At 50.2% G+C, this 25,380-nt stretch overlaps 1 protein-coding gene across 1 annotated transcript; it reads left to right on the top strand.

Annotated features, from left to right (window-relative positions):
- Window positions 1–4,940: 4,940 nt before the first annotated feature.
- Window positions 4,941–11,129, top strand: AKAP5 (A-kinase anchoring protein 5). Its single transcript, XM_040975715.1, has 2 exons — window positions 4,941–5,086; window positions 9,059–11,129. Exon 2 carries the CDS (start codon window positions 9,213–9,215, stop codon window positions 10,947–10,949), a length of 1,737 nt encoding a protein of 578 aa, XP_040831649.1. The 5' UTR covers window positions 4,941–5,086; window positions 9,059–9,212; the 3' UTR covers window positions 10,950–11,129.
- Window positions 11,130–25,380: the final 14,251 nt, after the last annotated feature.

Below are 25,380 nucleotides of genomic sequence, written 5' to 3'. Positions count from 1 at the left end.
AAATGAGCTGCCATATTCTCCTTTTATAGCTGGGCCTGTGTCCACTGCTCTGCCTTTTTCACTAAGTAGGACATGTTCTTGCAGGTGAGCCCAGGGGCCCAGGTCAGGAGTCCCAAGCATCGCCAGATTCCCCACCCCAGGGCTCACAAACCTGGCACGCACCTCACAGGCAAACCCCAAGACCTGGGCTAGGTGCCCCAAGTCCCTCTGAATCCCCCACCCCTGGAGGTCATGAAACAACCTTTCATTGTGACTTTTTTTCCTATGAACATATTGGACTCTCCTTGTAAAACTGTATTTTCCCGCGGTTTCTACCAGGCGGTGAGAAGTGAAAGGCTTGTGCCCATTTCACAGCCTTGCAGGTGGAGGAAACAGGCAGTCAGGCTGCTGATAGTCCTGATGGGATGGGTTTTGTGGGATTATTTACTCTGCTAAAAGAGTTGTCCCAAGCCCAAGTTTACAGATGCTATTTCTAGAAGCAAGAAAGGCATAAGAACAAAGTAAGCAACTTGAAGAACTGTGTTAGAAACCCACTGAAGCATGAATGTTTAGGGTCTCAATTTCACCCATCACCAGACAAGGTCAAGTGCCTCACCGTGGGGCGAGGCGGCCCTCCGGATCACCAGCCTGCCTCCCTGTGCCCAGTCTCCCCCTTGACTCAGCCGCCAAAACCTTGAGTAATGTTTCAGAGAGGCAAATTGAGCCCTCACTGCTCTGTATCCCACAGGCTGTTGCTGTGTTGAATACACACATAAACTCTTAATTCAGCGACAGCAGCATGTGTGTGCTGCCCCCAGCGGCTCCCACCAGCAGAGAATGAGAGCCTCGGGCCAAGGAATGGGATCCTTGGGATGGACAGGGTTAGCCACACTTCTTTCTGGAAGCTCCCTGCAATGCGATGATTATCAATACAGGGTCGTAAAGCATTTTTGGTTGATTCAGGACCAGGCTGGGCGGATAAGGACCAGGATGAGAGCGAGCAGTGGGATCAGTAGAAGCATTGTTCAGATAGACACATAAGTTATTTTCTTGGCACGCAGTATCTGGTGATGTAGCAAGATAGGACGTAGGTAGGATCATTTCTCATCACATTGGAGAGATGTATTTATAGCCAGGTTCCTGTTACATAAGGACAAGCTGCGAAGGGAGTAGTAGACAGTGATAGGGGTAATCGCTAAACAGTCATCTAGGTGAGCTCAGGAGTGACAGGTTGTCACGCGTCAGGTGCTGGATACACCTTGTTAAAACAGACCCGCGGCACTGGGCTCTCGTCACGTGATAAAGGAAGCCACGGTGCCACGTGTTTTATTTATAGTTCTGTGTGAGTGACTGTGTGTGCGCCAGAGGTCAGGAGTTCTTTGTACTGTATGTGAAAGGAATCTGAATTTGCACTTTAAGACCAAATCTATCGGGGCCAGCGCAACGTCTCCACAGGCCCTTCCTCTTCCCTGTGAAAACGGCATCCCATATGTTCACCAGTTCTTGTCCCGGCTGCTCTGCTTCCCATCCAGCTCCCTGTGTGTGGCCTGCACAGGCCACATAGGGTCCCAAGGACTTGGTCCATCCTGAAGGAGACCTAGAAGAAGCTCCTGGCTCCTGGGTCTGGATTGGCTCTGCTCCGGCCTTTTGGAGGGTTTACCAGTGGATGGAAGATCTCTTTGTCTCTCCTTCTCTCTCTGTAAAATCTGCCTTTCAAGTAAAAATAAATCTAAAAATAAATAAATAAACAAAAACCCTCAACTCCCTTTTAGTTCTCTTTCACTTTTTTTTAAGAGAAGCATCAGAATAACATTGATAAAAATCATTCAAGTGGCCTTCATTGTTTTATTATTATTTTGTCTGAAACTGTTGCGAGCTCCTTGGAATGTTAGATTTGAGAAAGCCTGGGTCTCAATGAGTGACAGTATCTCCATTGCTTGGCTGGGAGTAGGGGTGGGAGGACACGACTCCTGTGGTTGACGTGAAGTTTGTAAGCAGTGAGCAGCGTTCACGGCCCAGGTGGGAATGAAAGGCCACCCTCACATGCACCTGCCAGGTGAACAACGCCAAATCAAATTCTGAATCCTAAGTAAGTGCTTCTGATTTTTCCTATTTGATATTTTCTTGTTTCTAAGTTTGGTTCATTTGAGATCTAGACAACTTGGAGTCGATTTTGTTTTTCATGTTCCAGGTAGCTGAAGATTTGGATCCTGGAGTCCAAGCACATGGGCCTTCTGCTTTTCCCAGGCCATTAGCAGACAGCTGGATCAGAAGTGGAGCCAGGACTGGCACTGTGGCTTAGGATGTTAAGCTGCCATCCCTTATAGGCTGCTCCACTTCTGGGGATACCCAGAAAAAGTTTCTGACTCCTGGCTTCAGCCTGGCCCAACCCAGGCTGTTGCGGCCACTTAAGGAGTGAGCCAGAAGATAGAAGATTCACTGTCTTTCTCCTGCTCCCTGTAGCTCTGCCTTTCAAGTGAATAGTAAAAATAAATCTTTGGTTTTTTAAAAATAATTTATTTCTTTTTATTAGAAAGAATTAGAGAAGGACAAAGATCCTCCATAAATGGCCACAGCTGAGCTATTTGTAGAGTACGTGAAATGGCTGGAGCTGAGCTGATTTGAAGCCAGGAGTTTCTTCTGGATTTCCTGTCGGAGCAGGGTCACAAGGCTTTGGGTCATCCACTATTGCTTTCCCACATCACATTCAGGGAGCTGGATGGGAAATAGAGCAGTCAGGACATAAACTAGCACCCATAGGGGAGCCTGCTGCTTACAAGAGGGGGATTAGCCAATTGAGCCATCACTCTGGGCCCTAAAATTAAATCTTAAAAAGAAGAAAAATTAGTGCAGCATCCAAGACACAGACTGGCACCCCTCAAGGATACTGGCACTGTAGAAAGCAGCTTAACATGCTATTCCGTAGTGCCAGCCCTATATAACTGCTTTGTATGTACAGGTGAATATTTGGGATGCCCTTCATTCTGACTAAGCTCAGGAAAGCCATGCCAACGTGCAACCTAACCCAGTGGGCGGGAGTGCTTCTGTGCCCATGCCCTTCACTGTGGCATTGCAAGAATGTCCTCTCCCCCAGCCACTTGGGGGACAGGCTTAAGCAGGCATCTAGGAATGCGCTGAAAGGAAACATGAGTTAGTTACCTGTAAGCATTGCGACTTGTGCTCAGAAATCGGTAGTAAAGGAGCAGGTTTTCAGCCTGGTGGTCAGGACACCCATGTCCCACATCTGGGCACTTTGCCTCCGGTCCCTGCTCTGCCACCTGGCTCTGGCTTCCAGCCAGTGCGGACACGGACAGTCCCCGGGGGATGGCTCCAGTGACTGAGTCCGTTTCCTGCCAGGGACTCCAGCTTAGCCTTGGCCATGTAGGAATTTGGGGAGCAAAGCAGCAGAGGGGAGTTCATGCTGTCTCTCAAATGCATTACATTTTTTTCTTAATTATTTTTTTAAAAGACTTCGTTCCTGCGAAGGGTGGCCCTTCTCAGTGGAGGCTACAGATTGATTTCTTGCAGGTCAGAGTTCTGGACACATCCCTCTTGATGCCTCCACATTGGAAGACACAAGCCTGAAAGCCTGTTTGCCAAGGGACAATGATACCGCCTTCCACTCAGGGACTTGGACCATCCTCTGCTGCTTCCCACAGGCTCTATGGCTGGAAGATCTACGGATCAAAAGTGGAGCAGTAAAAAAAAAAAAAAAAGGAGGGAAGGGGTGGCACGGTGGCCTAGCAGCTAAAGTCCTCACCTTGAATGTTCTGGGATCCCATATGGTTGCTGGTTCTAATCCTACCAGTCCTGCTTCCCATCCAGCGCCCTTCTTGTGGTCTGGGAAAGCAGTTGAGGACAGTCCAAAGCCTTGGGACCCTGCACCCATGTGGGAGACCCAGAAGAGGCTCTGGGCTCCTGGCTTAGTATCGGTCCAGCTCCAGCTGTTACAGTCACTTGGGGAGTGAATCATCAGACAGAAGATCGTCCTTTCTGTCTCTCCTCCTTTCTGTACATCTGATTTTGCAATAAAAATGAATAAATCTTAGGGGGAAATAATGGAGCAGCTGGGACTCAAACCAGCAGCTATATGAGATGCCGTTTTTGCGGGTGGTGGCTTAACCCACTATACACACCACAATGCTGGTTCTGAAAAATTGATTTTCATTTTGGTGCAAAAAATTCCAAAACCCACACATACAAGGACTCTTCAAAGAGATCATGGAAAATGCATGCTATGAAAAAAAAACTATGCATATTTGTTCCAAAATGCAATTTTAGTTCCATTTTGCATAATTTTTTAAAATGTTTACTTTTCATCTATTTGAGTGACGGGGTGGGTGTGAAGCAGATGTTCCACCCACAGGTTCATTCCCCAAATACCCATTATAGCAGGGCTGGGCTGGGCCAGGGCAACGCCAGGACCCCGGAACTCCATCGGGGTTTCCCACCTGGCTGACAGGGCCCCTCGCACTTGGGCCATTATCTGCTGCCTCCCACGGTGCCTGCCCCAAAGCGAAGCTTACCCTAAAGGCGCTGCAAGGCCCACTCACCCCGCCATGAACTGCTTGAAGTGGCCTGGAAATTGTAATTTTCTCCCCCAAAGAACACCTCGCTACTCTATGCACAACTCTGAATTCTGCTTGTAAGGGGTTGCAATGGGATCATCTATCATTTAGAGCCGGATGCTACTTTGCTTCTGGAAGAAAACCGGGGTTCTTCGCCCTCGTCTGCTCCGGCCTTCCGGCTCTGTCTCAGGGGCGGCCGCGGTGGGGGTGTTCCCCGCCTTTGCCCCCGCTGTGCTCTGCAGGGGCTGGCAGCATCCTGTCCTCGCACGTGGCGAGCCCCACTGCGCGCAGGTGGGTCCCCGGCCCCGCCCCGGCCCCGCCCCGCGCGCGTTGGCGCCGCCGCCTGCGGGTCTCCGCGCTGCTGGGGAGGGGGCGCTGCGGGGCTGCGGGGCTGCGGTCCGGCTGCAGAGAGCTGCGGGCTCCGGCTGGCGACCGTGGCTGCGGGGCTGCCAGGGCACAGGCTGCCCCCCGCCACCACCCGAGCTCGAGAACCAGATCTGCCCGGGGACCCCCTGCCTCGCCGCTCGCCCGCGCTCCGGGTAAGTGAAGGCAGGGCGAGGAGGTGCGGGGCGCGGAGCGCCTGGGCGGCGGAGTGGGTGGGAGCCGGCCGCGGGACTCGGGCTCGGCGCGGGAGCCTGCAGCCAAGGCGACCCCTCGGTGGCTGCTCGCCTCCGCGCTTGGCTCGCCCTGCAAGCACCCGCTGCCCGGTAGCCTTTTTCCTTCTTTACCTTTTTTTTTTTTTTTTTCGGGGGGTGGGTGTGGGTAGAGGAGGAATGTGGTTTTTGGGTTTCTGGCCATTATCATTTTTCTGCAGAGAGCTTGAGGCTGGGTTCTGTGTTCCCGCCCCCGGCATTTTCCTTTTTGAGGACTTTTATTCAGCGCTCTGAATCCTGCCAGAAGGAGAGCTTTCCTTCCTCGCCGGGAGGCAGCGTCGCGGTCCCTGACTCGTGCTGGCGGAGCTCGGCCGCCCCCCGCGGGCAGTGGTGGGGGACTCTCCCGAGGCTGGAGGGCGAGCATGGCAGCCTGCTGGGCTCTCTGTTGAGGTCCGTGGTGTGTGCATTCATGGGAACCTCTCAAGAGGTAGTCTGGGCAATCCAGGTTAGTTTGCAGTGAGACCTTCCTGAACACGGTCTGATTGCAATACATCCAACTGCTTGGGCGCTGAGAACCCAGGCCAGGCTGCAGATCTAGTGCTTCCCGCAGCTTTCCGTGAGCAGTCACTGTGAGGTGCTCAAGTTTGCATTCCATCATGGCTCTAGAACGATTCTGTTAGCAACAGCCAACCTCAGGGAGTATTTGCTTGGATCATATAGACTGATCCTAGATCCACGGGCTACCTAAGTGAAGGGCTTACATCAAAGCAGAGGCAGGGGGCGTCTCTCGGCTTGTTGTAAGACTTCCTTCAAGTAACATTAACAGGTTCTTGTCTCACAGCTCACACCTCCATTCTTCAGTGCCTGCAGACCCTTCTGTAGGTTCAAGTGCAAATACAACTTAATATTTCTATGGAACCAATCTGCTAGCTGGGTAGCTTGTCCATTTATCTTTTGTCCATTTGGCTTTTTAAAAAAAAAAAAAAAAAGGATTGCTCCAGCACCAAGACTACAAAATAGAAAGGATTTCAAAGAGCTTGGCTTTAAAATAGCAAGAATTTGTTAGCCTTGGTTCAAGGATGTCTTGGTGGGCTGTGTCATGGTTAATGAGGTGACTGTTAAACAGGATTCAACAATGTTGACGGATCTGTCGCTGATTAGCCTAGCCAAAGAATCTGTTTTCTGGTGAAACTCACAGAGCGTTAACTTCAGCGCACAGACTTCCGAACCCAGAGTGAAGTGGGGTTAGGATAAGCTGTGCTGTGTGGCTTGGAGCCATCACTTCAGCTATACCAGGGCACACCTCCACACAGAGTGCTGGAGGGGACTTTCAGAAAGTCTGGGGAATGCAATTAAAGATTAAGTTTATCGGGTACAAAAAGGTCCCATGTGCACTTTTTTTTTTTTTAAGATTTATTTTTATTGGAAAGGCAGATTTACAGATATAAGGAGAGACAAAGATCTTCCATCTGCTGGTTCACTCTCCAAGTGGACACAACGGCCAGGTGATCCAAAGCCAGGAGCCAGGAGTCTCCTCTGGGTCTCCCACTTGGGTGCAGGAGCCCAAGGCTTTGGGCCATTTTCTACTGCTTTCCCAGGCCATAGGCAGGGAGCTGGATGGGAAGTGGAGCATCTGGGACAACAACCGGCGCCCATATGGGATCCTGGCGGTGCAAGGCGAAGGTTTAGCCACTGAGCCATTGTGCAGGGTCCAAATGTGCAGTCTTATGTAGTCTGCATGCTCCATAAAGTTTGTGAAGACCATTTATACATTTGTGGGTTTCATTTTTTATACTAAAATAAATTTATGTTTCTATTTAATTCTTTCTTTATTTAAAGATTTATTTTATTTTGATTGGAAAGGCGGATATACAAAGAGGAGAGACAGAGAGGAAGATCTTCTGTCCGATGATTCACTCCCCAAGTGAGCGCAACGGCCGATACTATGCCGATCCAAAGCCAGGAGCCTCCTTCCGGTATCCCACACAGGTGCAGGGTCCCAAAGCTTTGGGCCGTCCTCGACTGCCCTCCCGGGCCACAGGCAGGGAGCTGGAAGGGAAGCGGGGCTGCCAGGATTAGAACCGGCGCCCATATGGGATCCCAGGTGTGCAAGGCGAGGACCTTAACCACTGCACCACCGCACCGGGCCCCTATTTATTTATTTAAATAAATTACAGAGAGAGAGGAGATCTTTCTCCCCAGTCTGCTGGTTCACTCCGCAGATGGCTGCAGTGGCTGGGACTGGACCGCTGGGTGTCCCATGCGCATAGCAGGGACCTGAGAACTCAGGCCACGCTCCCCTGCTTTCCCGGGTGCGTTAGGTGGGAGCTAGATCAGAAGTGGAGCACTGTGACTTGAATTGGCCATAATGGGATGTTGGTGTCACAGGCAGAAATTGAATCCACTGTATCACAGTAGCCCAAAACTTTCCTTAAAAAAAGAAAAAAAAGGAGGGGGGAGGCAGTGCAACAGGTCAGTTGGCTTATCCTCCCCTGGATCCAGGATGGGCGCTGGTTTGTATCCCAGCTGCTCTACTTCCCATCGACCTCCCTGCTTGTGACCTGGGAAAGTGACAGTGGAAGCTCCTGGCTCCTGGCTTTGGATCAGCTTGGCCGTGGCCATTATGACCACTTAGGGAATGAAGCAGTGGATGGAAAATCTTTCTGTCTCTTCCTCCACAAATTTGCCTTTACAATAAAAATAAATCTAAAACAAAATTATGAAGCAGAGAGAGTGTGTATTTTTATCTCTTGGTTAATTTCTAAAATGGCTGCATGGCCGGGGTTGGGCCAGGCTGAATCTCAGGCCTCCTGAGTGGGTGGCAGACCCCTGAGCCACCACTGCAGCCTCCCGGGGCCCACGTCAGCAGGAGGCTGGAGTCGGCAGCCACACAGCTGGGTTCCCAGTCTCCAGTCCGTCACAGAGTTATCCCAACCGGTGTCTTAAACATGAGGCCAAACACCAGCCCCCAGATCATTTAATTCCATTTTCCATGAGCTTTCCAGAGAGGTAAGGAGAAAGATGTAGAGCTTAGAGACTGGGACTGCCCAGAACTGCCTCAGGAGCACAGGCCGCTCAATCACAGGACCCGCAGTGTGGCACAGTGCCTTTAGCTGGCATCCTGCAGGGGTACCAGCTCAGGGTACCAGCTCGAGGCCCGGCTGCCCCGCTTCCGATGCAGCTCCCTGCCAACATACTGAGGAAAGGAGCCGAGGACCCCGGTGCGTGAGCCCTGCATCCATGTGGGAGACCCAGAGGAACTTCCTGATTCCCTGCTCCTTCCTGCCCCCCGTGAGCGGAAGATTCTCTCTCCTGTCTCCCTTTAACTCTGCCTTTCAAATAACTACATCTTCCTAATAAAAAAGAAAAAGTTGCTCAATTACTGTCCCCCCCCCCCATCCTGTGCACATTACAGTAGGGGAAATATGAAGAGGAGGAACGTAAGTGACAACGCCCGAGGTATACCACTGGTTTAAAAGTGGAGAATAACAATGAGGCTAAACTTTCCTAAGAGCGTGCGTGAGAAGTTGTGCCTCCTTTGATGGAGCGAACATTTTCAGAACAGAAACCGTATGCTGTCCCAGAGCGTGTAGGGCTCTCGCCCCGGCTCTGGGAGGGCCCTTCTCTAACTAGCTGTGGCTTTCACCTGACAGGCTCAGCTGGCTGACCTTGTGACTTCATCTCTGAGGTCCTTGGCAGCCTCGGGAGTGTTCACGGGGTGTGATCTCGACGACACTGGCTCGCTTTGTCCCTCTGCCCTTTGGTGTGGCTGTTGCTTGCTGAACAGGCCACACACACACACAGTTCCTTGCGAGAGGATAGCTGTGCAGTCACAGAATGGAGATCTAGGCTCAGTGAACATAGTCTATCAAACCTGTTGGGACCATGGAGAAGTCACACACTCTCTTCTCTCACCAGGCTGATCTCTAGGGAAAGCGAGAGTGTATCCAGTGGAGACCTTCCAGAAGACAAGCGAGAGCTGCAAGCCATAGAGGAGTTGGGCACTGCGTAGTTGCATTGCGCCTGGGATATTTTCGCCACCGGTGCGGCTAAGGGGAGAGAGTCGTACAGGATGAAGAACAGCAGGAAAACAGAGAGCAAAGTTTCAGAAATCCAGGTGGAGAACAGGGATGAGAAGAGGCCGGTAGAAGCAGGCGTCCAGGATGAGGGGCGGGCGGGGAAGGCCCCCACACTCTGCTTCAAGAGAAGAAAGAAAGCAAGGCAGGTGCAGGGGCCACCTGCGGGCTCGGAGGAGGAGGAGGCTGTGGCTAGGGCCAGCAAAGGGACCCCGGCCACGGGAGCCTCCACCCGGACTCCGCAGCCGGCAGGGGCTTGGGCCTCCTTCAAACGGCTGGTGACGCGCAGGAAAAGGCCGGATTCGTCGCCCCAGGTCCTGGAGGCTGAGGTGCAGCCTGCAGCCAACGCGGAGGGTGCCCAGCTCCAGAAGAAAAAGGCCAAAGCCAGGCTCAAGATGCCATGCATCAAGTTCCCAAGAGCGACCCAAAGGGGCCGTGCTTCTAGAGTCGCTGAGGGCTCTGACAGAGCCCAGGGCGAGGCAGAAGGCCTGGGGACCCAGACTCCAACCCAGGCTCAGTCCAATGACCAGGCACCGCAGGCCCGGCTGGCCCAGGAACCCACAGAAGACTTTTCACGGGATGGTGGCGGGGAAGGTGAGTCCCGCAAGAGTGACCAGGTGACTTCCGGGGAGCAAGTGATTGCAGTGGAACTGGGGTCAGGTGACAGGCATCCTTTGGTTGCCACAGCCGCACTGGTCCTTGAGAGGGACATTGAGATGACTCAGGAGGCACAAGATAGCAGCCTCCAGCCAGCAGGCCCACTGGAGAGCCCAGAGGTGGAGCGTCAAGGGCCGGGAGCCCCGGAGACTCACCCCAGGGATGGGGCTGAAACCACGGGCGCCCTCGAGAGCCGACCATCTCCCGAGGTCCCCGAGCCTCACCTCAGGGAAGAAGCTGCTGCTGATGGCATCCCAAAGAGCCCACCGACACCTGCGATCTCCGGGGCAGAAGCCACTACCGCAGGAGTCCCCGAGAGCCGACCATCACCCGAGGTCTCTGAGCCGCACCCTGGGCCCCCGGAGAGTGGACCATCACCCCAGGTCTCCGAGCTGCACCCTGAGCCCCCCGAGAGCCGACCATCACCCGAGGTTCCCGGTCCACCTGAGAGCCAGCCATCACCTGAAGTCTCTGAGTCGCCCCCCGGGCCTCCCGAGAGCCAACCATCACCCGAGGTCCCCGAGCCGCACCATGAGCCCCCAGAGAGCCGACCATCCCCTAAGGTCCCTGAGCTGCACCCTGGGCCCCCTGAGAGCCAACCGACACCCACAGTCCCCGGAGCCGAAGCAGCCACCGATGGATCTCCCAAGAGCCAAGAGAGCCAACTGGATAGGAAAAATGGCAGCGAGAGCCAAAAGGAGGTGCCTGAAGACAGGGTGCAGCCAGAAGCTGCAGCATCCAGCCAGGAATTGGACGGGAACGGAAGTGGCACTGAGATTGGGAAAGCCAAACCCGAAGATGGCCGAAGGATGGAGCCCATCGCCATCATCATTACGGACACCGAGATCAGTGAATTTGATGCCGAGAGAGCGACCAATGTCCCCAAGCCTTTCTTGATGTCAATGGAAGAAGAGGCTGCTGATGGTGCGGTGGAGGGGAGAACTTCGGAGCAATACGAGTCACTCTTGATGGAAACAGCCTCTTCCCTCGTCAAGAACGCCATCCAGCTGTCGGTAGAACAGCTGGTCAATGAAATGGCCGCTGATGACAATAAAATCAACAGTCCCCTACAGTGACTCCAAATCCTGGGAATGGCAGGGAGGAGCCCAAAGGCAGACTATGACACCATTTGGGGCATTTGTTGTTCAGGACCCCGTGAGAGGTTTATAAAACTCCCTCTAGGGGCCGGTACAATGGCTCAACTAACTCATCCTCTTCCTGCACGTGCCAGGATCCCATATGGGCACAGGTTCTATTTCCAGCTGCTCCACTTCCAATCCAGCTCCCTGCTTGTGGCCTGGGAAAGCAGTCGAGGACGGTCAAAGCCTTGGGACCCTGCACCCGCGTGGAAGACCCGGAAGAGGTTACTGGCTCCAAATTCAGATGAGACTGGCCCAGTTCCTTTTCATCGTGGCCACTTGGGAGAATGAACCAGTGGATAGAAGACCTTTGACTGTTTCTCTTTCTCTCTGTAAATCTGACTTTCCAGTAAAACTAAATAAGTTTTCAAACAAATAAACAAAAAACTTCCCTCTACACCGATGAAATGCAATCACTTCTGGATGGAAGGGAATGGACAGAAAAAGCAAACCTGCCTGCCAGGCAGTGACAAGCCTGGGAGTTCCCAAGATGGAATGTGGAGATTGGAGAGCTTTGGGGAAGGAAAGCTGTATTAACGAAGCCCTCTCAGTCTGTCACATTGTCCTGTGAGGTCGCACAGTCCGGTGGAAGCAGTTTTCAAAACTTCATTTTTGATGCTATATTTTTAACTTGTTGATGATGGTGGGCACAGTAAGCTGTAATTTTGTTTTTTAAACACTCGTAAGCAAGTTGTCTCACCCCCAGACATCTATTGAATGCTGCCAATTTCAGGAGCGATTTCAGACGCACACATTGGAATTCAATGTGAGTGGTTGCTAGCTTAGGTGTGGTCCCTTGCAGAGTGCCACTCAGCGCCTTGCAGAGCTACGGGAGCAAGTGCATTCTTCCTCCCCATCGTCCTCCTGCCCTGGCAAGCTAGACCCTGCTTCTGTGTGGGCTGATCTGCCAAAAGGTAAAAATTGTAGCCACAATAATACATAAAAACAAGACGGGAAGAGTACTCCTGCTCCAGTGGAAGGAGGGCGGCAGACTTCCCAAGCAGCAAATGAACTGGGGATTCACCTTGCAGGATGACTTCTCCTGTTCAGCCTCTCCTCACAGGAGTGTGACATCACACCCCAGCCTGGCAACTAGAGTCCTAGTGGAATGTTCTGGATGCTTGACCAAGAGTGAGCCACTTGCAAGGTTGAATAGAAAGCACATTGCATTTGGGTTGCCAGTATTCTTGCATTGTCTCTAGGCAATGAGAGACCAGCAGAAAGCTTTTTCCGTGGATATTGCAAGTCAAGCTTTTCATTGTGATTTGTGGTCCCTTTGCCAAAGGGAGAAGGGCTTATTTGCAGCTTGCTCAGTAATTTCAAGGGTAGCGTCTGGTCTCATCAGTGGTTGGTGTTACGTCTGGACAAGGGTGGATGCACCCCCTCTGTCCAAGGTCAGGGTTCATATTATATCATTCCCCCGTTGACTGAAGAGCAATGGTGTCACCTCTTCCAACAGTCAAAGAGGGGATTGATGGCAAGGTGTTTGTGAAAAATACCTTGAGGATGAGATGAGAATGAACGTCAGACAGCAGACTGATCTGGGTGGGTTCTTGCTGGGTTGGCAGATCTGTTTTGATTTGTTCTATGGAATCATCCGTACTGCATTCTGTAAATAAGAAGAGACTGGTCTGACTTAGAAATGGAATGAAATAAGCAACTGAAGCGAGACTATTGAAGCACAAAAGTGTTTCCTGCACATCTTCCTGCCTTCATACTCATGACCTTGGGTGGATGGGATCCTTCAAGTTAGCAAGAAGAAAGGTGGGTCTTTCTAAATACATGACTCAAGAAATACATTTCTTTTAATTCTATAATTATTAAACGTGAAGAGTCTGCTAGGTCATTCTGAAGAGACTCTTAAATTCACTCTATGTGGTGCTAACGGACTTGAACAGCTACCAGCAACTCTCCTATCACATTGGAAAATCAGCGACGAACAGACCCGGTGCAGATGGGTGCGTTTGGCCCTGTCTCCGAGCCGGCATCCCCGCGTTGGAAGCTGTGGGTGATTGCCTGTGAGTCAGGCCGCAGCGCAGCGCTCATGGGTGATTACTAACACTGTCTCTGCAAGGTTTAGACATTTACTTGGAACATTTTTATCTAGGTAGTTGTGGTTTCTGTTTTGTTTTTTTCCCCCCACTGTGGTTTGAGGACAGTGGTCTTTGGGTAGAACATATTGCTGTCTTTCTCGTGAGGTGAATGTTCCACTTGCTTCCATCCCTGAGTGTTGAGAATATCTCTGCAAAAGGATTCTGGAAATGAATTGGACTCCATCTGATTACACCTGTTACATGGCCAAATCTCCTGACAGTGAATTCTAAGGCGATCCAAGTTGTTTAGTGGTTATAGTAATAAACAGGAATCAGATGGCTTACAAGGAAAAAATATTTTTACTATCATAGTATTTTCTTTAAGCTATTTGACCTTATGTGCAGTGTACTCGTGGACTGTAAATAGGCCCTGATTTGTCCATTTGATAACACAAAAGGGATTATTGAAAAGACTTCAACTGAAGAACACATTTGTTTTCATTTAAATACTGCTCTTAGCATTTGTTTATTAGTTAGGATTCAGTTTCTTTGATAGGTTGGAGTTTTATAGGATTGGGGTGCCTCTTATTTGGGGTGCTTATGTTCTCAGCCTATTCTGATCCCCCTTTTATTAAGAGTCAGGCTTCTTACAAACCAGAGATTATGAAAAGTTCCTCTACTTCATGTAGCACCGGTTCACTTCCCTTTCTTTTTCAGAGCGCCTTGTAGGAGATAAAAATAGTTCCCGGTAAGTAAAGGTAGCAGAAAACAAAAGAATTTTCTAACAGAAGTTCTTCCCTGCCACTCCTCCACCTCAAGGAACAATACCATGTGGCACACCTGGAGCTCTTTAGAGAAGCTGTCTGCATCATCTCCAGGGTAATGCATTTGACAGCACCAAGTTTGTGAGGACCTTGATTGCGCTGCTGCTTAGTGGAGCCCTACACGGCCTGGATCTGCTCGGGAGAGATGGCGTCACCTCACTGGTACACGCCAATGGGCTTATCTTGCAAAAACCACTCTGGGGTGGGATCACGAGAGACCAGTCGGACCTGGCCGCTGCCCGCCACCCCGTTCATTTTCACCTAGACACTTGTAATTTCAAGTTGCCTTATTTTTTATAGTTAAGGATTTTTTTTTTTTAGGGGGTGACCACAGAATTAAAAAAAAAAAAAAAGAAGAAAAAGCATTGTGAGACTTTTGAATCCCATTGCTGAACAAATCCTGCTAATATCCCAGAAACACGGGGAGTGTACTTTCCAATTCCTTCTGAGATACGATATACTGGGCTTTGCTTTTCTGCCTGCTACATCTTGTGCACTTTTTGTTATTATTTTTTTAATATCCTCACTTTAGGTTGAAAGTTCTTTGGGTTCAAATTCTTATACTGTTTGTGTGAAATGAAATTTCTTATACAGACTTCAAAATGTCAATCATAGTGCATTTTTGAGAATAATTTTTTTTATAAACCTTATTCAGTAACCAAAAAATGATTAGGAGACAATGATGTAAAATCTAGGTGTTGTGGTTAAATTCCATCTGATTTAACACCTGTATTAGGCGCAGCACAAGCCAGGCATGGTTTAATAACGGGCCAAGTGTGTTGCCCCACAAGAGCCCGATCAGAGTGATGAAGAAAGGAATGGGGCAGGGCTGAAGGTCATGAGTTCTTGACGGACGCGTGGCTGGTCGGGGAGTGAGGACCGGTGGTTGAGGTGCCTGGGGCGGGGCAGGTGGCGATCCGAGCCCGGCAGCCCTGCGCGTGTGCAAGTTCCGAGGCCCTTGCACAGCACGTTGACTCTGATTTGTGACTAGGTGCGGGAGGAAGCCTGCAGAATGTGACATATTTATAGTCGTTCTTTGTAAAAAAAAAAAAAAAAAAAAGTGAAGTGGATGAGCTATTATGAAAGTCAAGGTTCCATTTTGTATTTCTCCTTAGAGCTGGTATATTACTGTGGCTCAGATGCTATTATTAAAGAAGCAATCTGCTGTGCAAAAAGGTGTCTCAACGTGAATTCATTTATGTTCCAGTTATTAACACAGAACCCATGTTAAGCTGTGTTAAGCCACATCTCGTGGGTGTGGGCGGATGGGGTGGGTTTCCTAGGGCTCTGAAGGTCACACACGCGTGGTTGTATCAGTGAGTCGGTGCTCCTCGAGGTTTCAGCCCATAGCTAGGGCGCTGCGTGGCCTGTCCAGGGACACAAGGAGTAAGCCCCAGGAGGAGAACTACAGAATCTGACAGTGGGACCTCAATCAAGCGACGGGGCACTTCTCCACTGGATGCCGTCTATGGGGTGGCCAAATGTGTGTCCCCTCGTCTCTTGCTATGTTCACAAGCTGTCCCTACTGCATTGTGCCAGCCTGGAAGTGCGTATTGCATTCATGGTTTTCCAAACAGCTCAGCTGTCTTGATAGGCAATGCTTATTCAGATGGTACTTGCTAATGCCCAGTGTTCCAACTTTTCTGTTCATTCAGCCACGGGTGGCATCCTGCTAAGGTTAACAACCCTGCTTTTTCTTTTATTTGTTTTCATTTATTTGAAAGGCAGAGAGATGGAGGTCTTCTATCCACTGGTACACTGCCCAAATGCCCACCAACAGCCAGGTCTGTGCCAGGCTGAAGCCAGACAGCAGAAACTGCATCTGGATCTCCCAAGTGGATGCTGGGGACCCACATCCTTGGACTGTCATCTTCTGCCTCCCAGGATGTGCGTCAGCAGGGAGCTGGGTCAGAAGCAGAGACAGGACTCGATGAGTGTCCAGAGCGGAGGCTAAGTATCCGTACACCCCTCCTGTACACCCACCCACCCAGTGAGGGAAGCAGAACTCCCTGGGAGACCCTGCAGCTGGCAGCGGGACCCCCGGGCTCTGCCCTGGTGATCTCAACCACAGACAGGAACTGTCTGGGGGAAGAATTCCCTCTGTACTAAACTACAGACATTTCCTTGTCACTCCCTACGCAATGTAATTTAGCAACTCCATATAAGGCATTGATATTGGGCCTGATGGGTTATCTGGAAATGACTTAGAGTTTGAAGGAAGGCACGCTTAGTTCTATGCAAATACAATGTCATTTTATGTAAGGGACTTGATCAGCTGCAGTTTGGGCTGTGTGGGGTCCTGGGCCAACCCCCACGGACACTGAGACAAGCTAAGTGATGTATGCAATATGATGTCTGTGTGGTATGATAGTCTGTGTGTGGTGTGTGATGTGTGTGTGATGCTGACTGTGTGTGACACGTCTGTGGTGGGGTGTGTGTGTGTGTGTATGTGACAGGACGTCTGGTGTGGTGTGTGATGCTGACTGTGACACGTCTGTGGTGGGGTGTGTGTGTATGTGACAGGACGTCTGTGGTGTGGTGTGTGATGTGTGTGTGATGCTGACTGTGACACGTCTGTGGTGCGTGATGTGTGTGTGTGAGACAGGATGTCTGTGCTGTGATGTGTGTGCGAGGTGTGGTATGTTCCTGCTGCTTCCGTCAGCCTGAATTCAGCTTCCCCTCTTGTGTGTGGTTCCACCCAAGCAGGCCTTCGTCTGGCTCTTCCTGGCAGCGCAGGGACTAAGTCTTTCAGACCTGGCATAGCCACTCCTGGGGCCATGAAGCCACGGCCTTCAGGGTGGGCACTGAGCCTGGTGGTTAGGACACAGGAGACTACGCACACAATCCACGTCAGCTGGCTTCACTGTCCAGCTCCAGCTCTTGACCCCAGCTTTGTGCTGAACACAGACCTCGGGGGACAGAGGTGAAGCCTCAGGTGGTTGGGTCTCTGCTCCCTAGAGGCAGGCCTGGCTGGGGCTCCTGGCTTTGTGCTGTCCCTCTCCCCTGCTGGCAGCTGGTGAGTGTCCCTGTGGGTGGGAGCTCACTCTGTCATCCCTCAAACAAAAAGCTGGACCCAGGTCTCTCCTTTTACGTTCCATGTGGATGCAGATTGACAGCAAAGCAAGCACAGTCATTTGTGCCCACAGCTTTCACTGCCGGTTCCCTGACCCTGGCGTCTACACCTGCAGCTCACAGGTGGCCAGACTGGCCATCCTTGTGGGCCTCAGCTCTGATACTCCTGTTGCATCAATGCTACTGGAGGCAGGCTTCCTGCGGGCAGTGGCCACCTGTAGCCCAGGGACTAGGGATGGAATTTCACTTCTCTCTTCCCAGCAGGGCATCTAGAAGCCCAATGCTCCATCCTGTTGACAGAGTGACGCTGCCACTCTCGGGTCGCCAGTTGGTCACAACAACTCCCATCAGCTGAAATGGGTTGGTGTGTCGGAACTTCTCCCTAACCATGCTGCCAGATGCTCCCAGTGGTTTTCCAGATGTTGGAATGAATTGACTAATTCTTTACTTTTCCATATCTGGCCAGCGTGTTTTCTCTGGAGGATTAGCAGTGAATAATGGCAGTCAGTAAGACTGTGTAAATTTACCTCGGTGGAATTTGTCTTTCTCTCCTTTTTCTTCACTAAGGCATACTTTGCAAGCAGTGAGAGCCCATCCTTTCCTGGGCACAGCTCTTCCGCCAGCCTGGAAGGGAAGTGGAGCATCTGGGATACAAACTGGCACCCAAGTGGGATTCTGGCACATGAAAGACAAAGACTTTAGCCACTAGGCTACTGCATGGGGCCTTCCATTTCCATCTAACTTCCCATTCCAGTGAAAATCGTTACTTGTGGCAACAAGACGAGAGGAACTCACTACATTCATATTCATCAACCGGTGTGGATTGATTGATACTGACTATTCAGTCAGGAGGAGACAAGGCAGTCCTGGAGAGCCTGACTCAGGCTGGCAGCGCCCCCTAGTGGCATCGCGTGTGCTAGGCGGTGTTGAAAATCTCGACACTTCCCTGTGCGTGTCTCTCCTCCCACGTGTTAACATCTTGTCACAGAAAGAGGAGAAGGGGCTGTGGGGCGAACGGCATCAGCCCTTGCACAAATGCTGCTCCTCCCACCCACCTTTATAAACGCTGCACAAGGCCTTTGCTATACACAAAAACGAGGCAGAGGGAAATGCCCCAGGTCTCCTTCCTCGCAGGCCTGACCTGCGCATCCACACACACACACACACACACACACACACACACACACACACACACACACACACACGACACAGACCTTCCTGGAACTCAGTAACAACCTGGTCCAGACAGCTAGGGCTGGTGAAGGCTGCGTTCCAGGCCTCACCCCTGGGGAGCCTCCCCCGGAAGCAGGGCTGCAGGGGCCCCATGCAGCAGTCCCAAGCACCCCCATTCCTCAGAGTTCTGACACCACAGCTTTAGGGGGGTAGGTGCTGTCCACTGCGTTGCTACAATATCACCAAGTTGTTTCAACATGGTCTAAACTCTGATGGAAAGTGGGCTGGTTCAGAGTCAGTTACATGAGACAAACTGAAGCAGCTGATGATTGACAACAAGTCCTAAGATTTTTTTCAGATTTTATTTTATTTTTATTTTATTGGAAAATAAAATAATACAGAGAGGAGGAGAGACAGAGAGGAAGATCTTCCGTCCATTAATTCACTCCCCAAGTGGCCCTAGCGGCCAGGAGCCCAAAGAGCCTCTTCCGGGTCTCCCACATGGGTGCAGGTTCCAAGGCTTTGATACGTCCTCTACTGCTTTCCCAGGCCACAAGCAGGGAGCTGGATGGGAAATATGGCTGCTGGGATATGAACCAATGCCCATATGAGATCCTGGTGTGTTCAAGGTGAAGGCAATAGCCACTAGGCTATTGCGCTGGACCCAGAAGTCTGTTATTTCTTATTTTCAAATAACATGAACAAAGAGAGAGATCTTCCATCCGCTGGTTCACTCCTCAAAAGGCTGCAACAGCTGGAGCTGGGCTGGTCCAAAGTCAGAAGCTAGGTCTTCCACGTGGGTGCAGGGACCCGAGCATTTGGGCCATCCTGTGCTTCCTTCCCACGTGCATTAGCTGGGTGCCGAATCAAAAGTGGAGCAGCTGGGACTCGAACCGGTGCCCATATGGGATGCTGGTACAGGAGATAGTGGCTTTATCTGCTGAGCAATGGGGTTGCTCCCAAAAATAGTTTAATAAAAATGAAGAAAATAAAACTGCTGTGGGCCGGCCAAGAGAATGGAACTGGCGTGAAGAGCGTGAGGGGAAAAAAGAAACAAGAAAAGCGTAGCAGAAAGTCGGATGTTAAACCACAGTTTAAAATTCAGAAAAGAATATCTTAGCCTACTTCCTAGGTGTGGATATGGCGAATGAAACAAGAAGCGAGAAACGTGTCCAGCAGTGTTTACCTAAACGAATGGAGTCGGAGGTGGATGGGATCGGTGTTGTGGTGCAGTGGGGTGAGCCTCTGCCTGTGGCACCAACATCCCCTGTGTGCACTGGTTCGAATCCTGACTGCTCCACTTCTAATCCAACTGCCTGTTAATGGCCTAGGAAAAGCAATGGAGAATGGCTTGCATGCCTGGGCACCTGCCACCTACCATGGGAGACCGGGAAGAAGCTCCAGGCTCCAGCTTCAGGTCAGCTTAGCTGCAGCCTCTATGGGCATTTGGGGAGTGAACCAGAAGATGGAAGATTTCTCCATGTAACCCTGATTTCCAAATAAGTAAATCCTTTTAAGAGACAAATAGATAAAAATGGAATTCAGGGGTAGGTGTTTTTGCCTAGTAGTTAAGAACCATTTGGAAGGCCCAAGTCCCAGACAGCAGTGCCCGAGTTCAAGCCCCAACTCCGGCTCTTGACTCCAGCCCACGTGGATGGGAGGCAGCAGCTATGGCTCGCTCAAGCAGATGGTTCTCGGCCGCCCCAAGTGGGAGATGTGGACAGACAGCCTGGCTTCTGGCTTCAGTCTGGCCTTGTGACATCTGGGGAGTGAACCAGGGTATGGGGACCTCTGTCTCTGAAATAAGTAAAATACAAGACAGTAATTCGAGGCCCGCTGCTGCTGTCTTGCCAACCCCTCAAAAATGTTCAACCCAACAGTCACAGCCAGTGAAATAGCTTTTTTGATATCCTGACATATAAACTAGAAATCTTTTTTTAAAGATTTTTATTTATTTATTGGAAAGTCAGATATACAGAGAGGAGGAGAGACAGAGAGGAAGATCTTCCGTCCGATGATTCACTCCCTAAGTGAGTGCAACGGCCGATGCTATGCCGATCTGAAGCCAGGAACCAGGAACTTCTTCCTGGTATCCCACATGGGTGCAGGGTCCCAAGGCCTTGGGCCGTCCTCGACTGCCTTCCTGGGCCACAGGCAGGGAGCTGGATGGAAAGCGGGGCTGCTGGGATTAGAACCGCACCCATATGGGATCCCGGGGCGTTCAAGGTGAGGACTTTAGCCGCTAGGCCACGCCACCGGGCCCTAAACTAGAAATCTTGATCAGACGGTTCTCAAGATATTTATGGGGTTTTAGGAAATTTCCCAATGGTTTTCACTCTAAAGCAAGATCCAAATGGAATTAATTACTAGTAAGAATTAGAGTACAACTGACTTTTTAAAAAAGGAGCATTAGCGCCACCTTAAGGCCATATTGAAAACATGGCTCTAAAGAAGTCTGAAATGAGAATGATTGGTTTATAGTTTGGATTAGAACAGATGCCCAAATGGGATCCCGGTGTGTGCAAGGCGAGGACTTTAGCCACTAGGCTACCACACCGGGTCTGAGATAATTGTTTTTTAAAGATTTGTTGGAGGGGCACCGGTGTGATAGCATAGTGGTTAAAGTCCTTGCCTTGTACACGCCCGGGATCCCATACGGTTGCCGGTTTTAATCCCTGCGGCCCTGCTTCCCATCCAGCTCCCTGCCTGTGGCCTGGAAAAGCAGTCAAGGATGGCCCAAAGCCTTGGGACCCTGTACCTGCGTGGGATACCTAGAAGAAGCTCCTGGCTCCTGGCTTCAGTTTGGCTCAGCTCCAGTCGTTGCGGCCACTTGGGGAGTGAATCATCAGATGGAAGATCTTCCTCTCTGTCTCTCCTCCTCTCTGTATATCCGCCTTTCTAATAAAAATAAATATGTCTTTTAAAAAAATAGATTTGTTTGAAAGACAAAGTGACGTAAAGGATTTCCCATCCACTGGTTTCACTCCCACAGGAAGCTGCCATGGCCAGGCTGGGCAGGCTGAAGTCAGGAGCAGGAGCGCTACTAGGATCTCCCGTTTGGGTGGTAGGGGCCCAGGCACACGGGCCACTTTGCTGCTTTCCCAGGCACATCAGCAGGGAGCTGGACTGGACACAGTCTGGGACTCTGGTCAGTGCTCTTCCGTGGGGAAAGAGAGGCCACAAGCAGTGCCTTACTGTGCTGTACTGCAACGCTGGCTCCAAGTCCATTCTTTATATGAAACCAACCTCTCTGTAGTGGGTGGGGTGGGGAGTGTGGCCAAGAGCTTAGGGTGCTGGTTTAGGGTGCCCGTGTCCTAACTGGCTGTAGCTGGTTCAGTCCCTGACTCCAGCTCCGATTCCAGCTTCCTGTTAATGCAGACCCCAAGGGAGGCAGCGGGTGGCTCTGAGTGGCACCCGCATGGGGTCCCTGGCTCCTGCACGCCTCGGGGGCTCCCAGCCCAGCCACTGTGAATCAGCAGGTGGGAGCTGCGTCTCTCATGTTGAAACGTAGTTTTCTATTTGTTTGTTTATGGAGAAATGAAATGGCAAGTCTCTTGGTTGAACATGCTTTGGAATCCTCCTGGCTTTTCCCCTAACACACACTTTCCATGCTCTGCTGTTTCTCTGGAGAATCCTGACGCACTCGGGGAACTGCTGCCGAGGCTGCTGGCGGGAGCTGGCTGCGTAGACAGACGGGAAGCGGGAACTCTGGGAGAATGACTGGAGACATCCTTTCTGGGCAGAGCTGGTGGGTGGAAGGCACTTGGGGAGGAACCTGCTTCCATGAACACAGACCACAGGCAGCGGGCACTGGGCCCACGGGGCAGCCTGCAGGGCCCCTGTGTGTCCCAGGCTGGCAGGATATTCATCAATGCCAGGAAGACACATGGGTGACACTGCTGGAAAAGAACAGCTTCTGTTGCCTGAGTTAACAGCGAAAGCTTTTCTTGGTGATGACATCACACGAAGTTGCCTCGATCAAAGACCTGAAATTCGCTGCTTCCGTGCCAACTGCAGGATACAAAACCTGTCTGGAAATAAAGTTCCAAAGCAAAGGCACCGTCCCTCGGGTGGAAGGGCCGCACCAGCAAGGTTTCTCACTCGTCTCCTACACCCCATGTGCGCTGCTTGCACTTTTTTCAGGGGGACTTTAGAATCACACAAGTTTTGGTAATCCAAGTTTTTCCTAAGATTTACCTGTTCTTATTGGAAAGGCAGATTCACTGCGAGAAGGAGAGACAGAAAGGTCTGCTGGTCCATTCCCTAAATGGCCACAGCAGCTGAAGCTGAGCCAATCCAGAGCCAGGAGCTTCTGCCAGGTGTCCTGTGTAGGTGCAGGTTCCCACGGCCTTGGGTTGTCCTTTGCTGCTTTCCCAGGCCACAAGCAGGGAGCTAGACTGGAAGTAGAGTAGCCAGTACACATATGGGATGCTGGTGCTTTGCAAGGGGAGGGGCCCCAGCTGAGCCATCATGCCTGCTCTATTTCTTTCTAAGTACCTGCATAACTGACCCATCCTGACTCTGGCTGTATTTGACAAGTAATTCCAGCTGCATCACAGCAGTCTCTATCAGGTAATCACACACGGCTCAGATAACAGACTGAAGGGCCACACATTCCTCCCGTCTCCAGGTTTGACATGTTCAAGCCATCCAGGCCTGGAACCGTGTGGCCTCACCAGCTTCTGAAAAGACCACCCATGGGCCCAAACACAGAAGTACAGCAGAGAATAATCATTTGCTCATTCTTAGAAAGCTTTAAAAATTAATTACAACAGAATGTCACAGACTCACATTTGGTTTAAAATACACAAAGACAGAAGTAACATGAAAAAGCTTCCCATGGCCTGTTTCCCTGTTACTATGAAACACTGACACTTCTGACCATCCGAGTTACATCAATTCTGTATAAATAGAATATCTTCCATGCTGTTTTTTACATGATTAATATGTATTTCCTTTAAGTAGAGACTTTTCTGAATATAATTTCAAAGAACACATTTAATGAGATACAATGAGTTCTCACCCTTCTTCCACGCCCCACCTACCACCTAGATCACCTACCAGCAAGAAAGTGAAAATGACATTTCTTTGTTGCTTTTTAAAAATAACTCTTTGTATGTGTAAGCGGTGTGTTTGGGGAACTTGAGATGACGCTGAAATCGGCCAGGGTCTTTCTTGATAGTGTTAAAGGACTAATCCTCCTTACGAATAAAAGGAAAACCACCACAGAATTCTGGGAAGAATACTGTTTCTAGAGCAGCTTTAAAGTAACAGTAAACGTGTGTCAGTGACTGACTACTTCTTGACTGCCGTTCTAGAATTTACACATCGGAACACTCAGGTCAACAGGCACAGGTGCAGAGTGAGCGGAGTTTTGATTGTATGGCTGGGTTTTTGTCAACCACACTGGGAGAACCCACATGATCTGCCTATATCTTGAGAACACCCCTTGGGAGGCAGGCATTGCTTGCACCCACTTTACAGACAGGAAAAGCCAGGGCAAGAAGAAACAATCGCCAAGGTCATCACTCCAGAAATTCTCTGTGTGTGTTTCCCATGAGGAAGACTGTGGTCTTCTATCAGACATGGGAGATCTAGCAAGACACTAATCAGGACACTCAGTCTCTATTCTTCTCTAGGGAAACAACCATGTGTAACACCAGGAAAGAAAGGAAAATTCTAAGCTGACTCAGGGGGAACTCGCCTGCTTGGAACCTGCCTCACACACTGACAGACGCGCAGACTCCATTTCCAGCTTGGAGCTCAGTAGTCATTAAGCACACCACACTCTATTATTAGCATATATTTAGCATACAGTTCGATTTAGCACTAAAGATTTTACTGGAAGGATTTTTAAAGTACAAAGGTTTTCTTAGTGAGCAATCATTTTTAAAATAATACTCTGGTCACAGTGCTAGGCTTGACAATTACTTTTTTTTTTTTTAAATACCTATAGCATGAAGAGAGTGAGTGAGCGAGAGAGAAAAATGGGGTCACTCCCACATTATTCACTGGGCTCTCCAGAATTCAGCTTTGGGGATTTTCTATAAATGAAGTTAACATTTTTCCACTTCCTAAAACGGAAAATGAGGATGAGTGAACATTTGCTTCGAGTTCCCTATTACGAGGAACTACAGGAATAAGAATACAAATAGCTAACCACAGGTTTCATTAAACTCATGCAGATATGCAAGGACACCCTCAAAGTCTATGAAACATGGAATTAAAGCATTAATTTTGGTGCAAAAAAAAATCAGAAGGCTAGTGGAAAATGTACATTATGATAAAAATGTACATATGGATTTAAACTATTTTGTTTTTGCATTAAAATGATACTTCTCCTTTACTTCCATATTTCCACAAACCTCCTGAAGTGCCTACACGCGGTGCCTGACGTGAGCGCTGTCCAGCTGAGTCCATCCACTGCTGGCTTCCTCATTGTCCCTCCAGGCGCTGCCCAAGCTGCTGTGTTATCTAGACTCCATGCACACCACTGCCCCTCTCTGGCTTTCTGTTGTCCAGGACTACCAACTGGGCAAAGAAAGATAGGGAGCAGAAACATCCAGAGAAAGAATTTTTTTTTTTCAAGTAAGGGAAACCTGAGCTCTAGGTTCAAGGTTGTGATTCATTCTTCTTGGTTTTTCTTTTATTTATTTTTACTAGAAATGTAATGTTAGAGAGAGAGAAATTTTCCATCCGACTGGTACAATCCTCAAACGGCTCCAATGGCCTGGGCTGGATCCGGAGGCTTCTTCCGTGTCTCCCATGTGGTGCAGGGGCTTCAAGGACTTGGGCCATCCTCCACTGCTTTCCCTGGGGTAATAGCAGGTAGCTGGATCAGAAGTGGAGCAGCCGGCACTCACATGCCCGGATGGATTGTGGGCACTGCAGTTGGAGGTTCAGCCTATACATCACTGTGTCAGCCCAGAAAACTATCTTCATAATAAGATTAGGGAGTAAATCTTGAATGGCCTAAAACACATGCAGGCAATGCTAACACTTCCATCCCCCTGTGAGAAAGGATCTGAATGCAGGACAAGTGTGAATCGCTGCTTAAGTGAGTTGGTCATACGTGAAGTTCACGGAGCTGGCCCGTGGTACAGCAGTTAAGCTGCTGCTTATGTTGCTGACGTTTCATAGGAGTTTCAGTTTGAGACCTGGCTACTCCACTTCTGATCCAACTCCCTGCTAATGTGCCTGGGCAAGCAGCAGCAGATGGCCCACAAGTTTGGGCTCCTGCGCCCACGTGGGAGACCAGGTTGGAGC

The sequence above is a fragment of the Ochotona curzoniae genome, unplaced genomic scaffold (genome assembly GCF_017591425.1).
Source record: "Ochotona curzoniae isolate NIBS_2020 unplaced genomic scaffold, NIBS_Ocur_1.0 contig_2688, whole genome shotgun sequence".
Taxonomy (NCBI): domain Eukaryota; kingdom Metazoa; phylum Chordata; class Mammalia; order Lagomorpha; family Ochotonidae; genus Ochotona; species Ochotona curzoniae.
This window is presented reverse-complemented; position numbering and strand designations above follow the sequence as displayed.

Bases quoted from the DNA above. Each gene is read 5' to 3' on its own strand.
- AKAP5 (XM_040975715.1), top strand. From the start codon at position 9,213: ATGAAGAACAGCAGGAAAACAGAGAGCAAAGTTTCAGAAATCCAGGTG.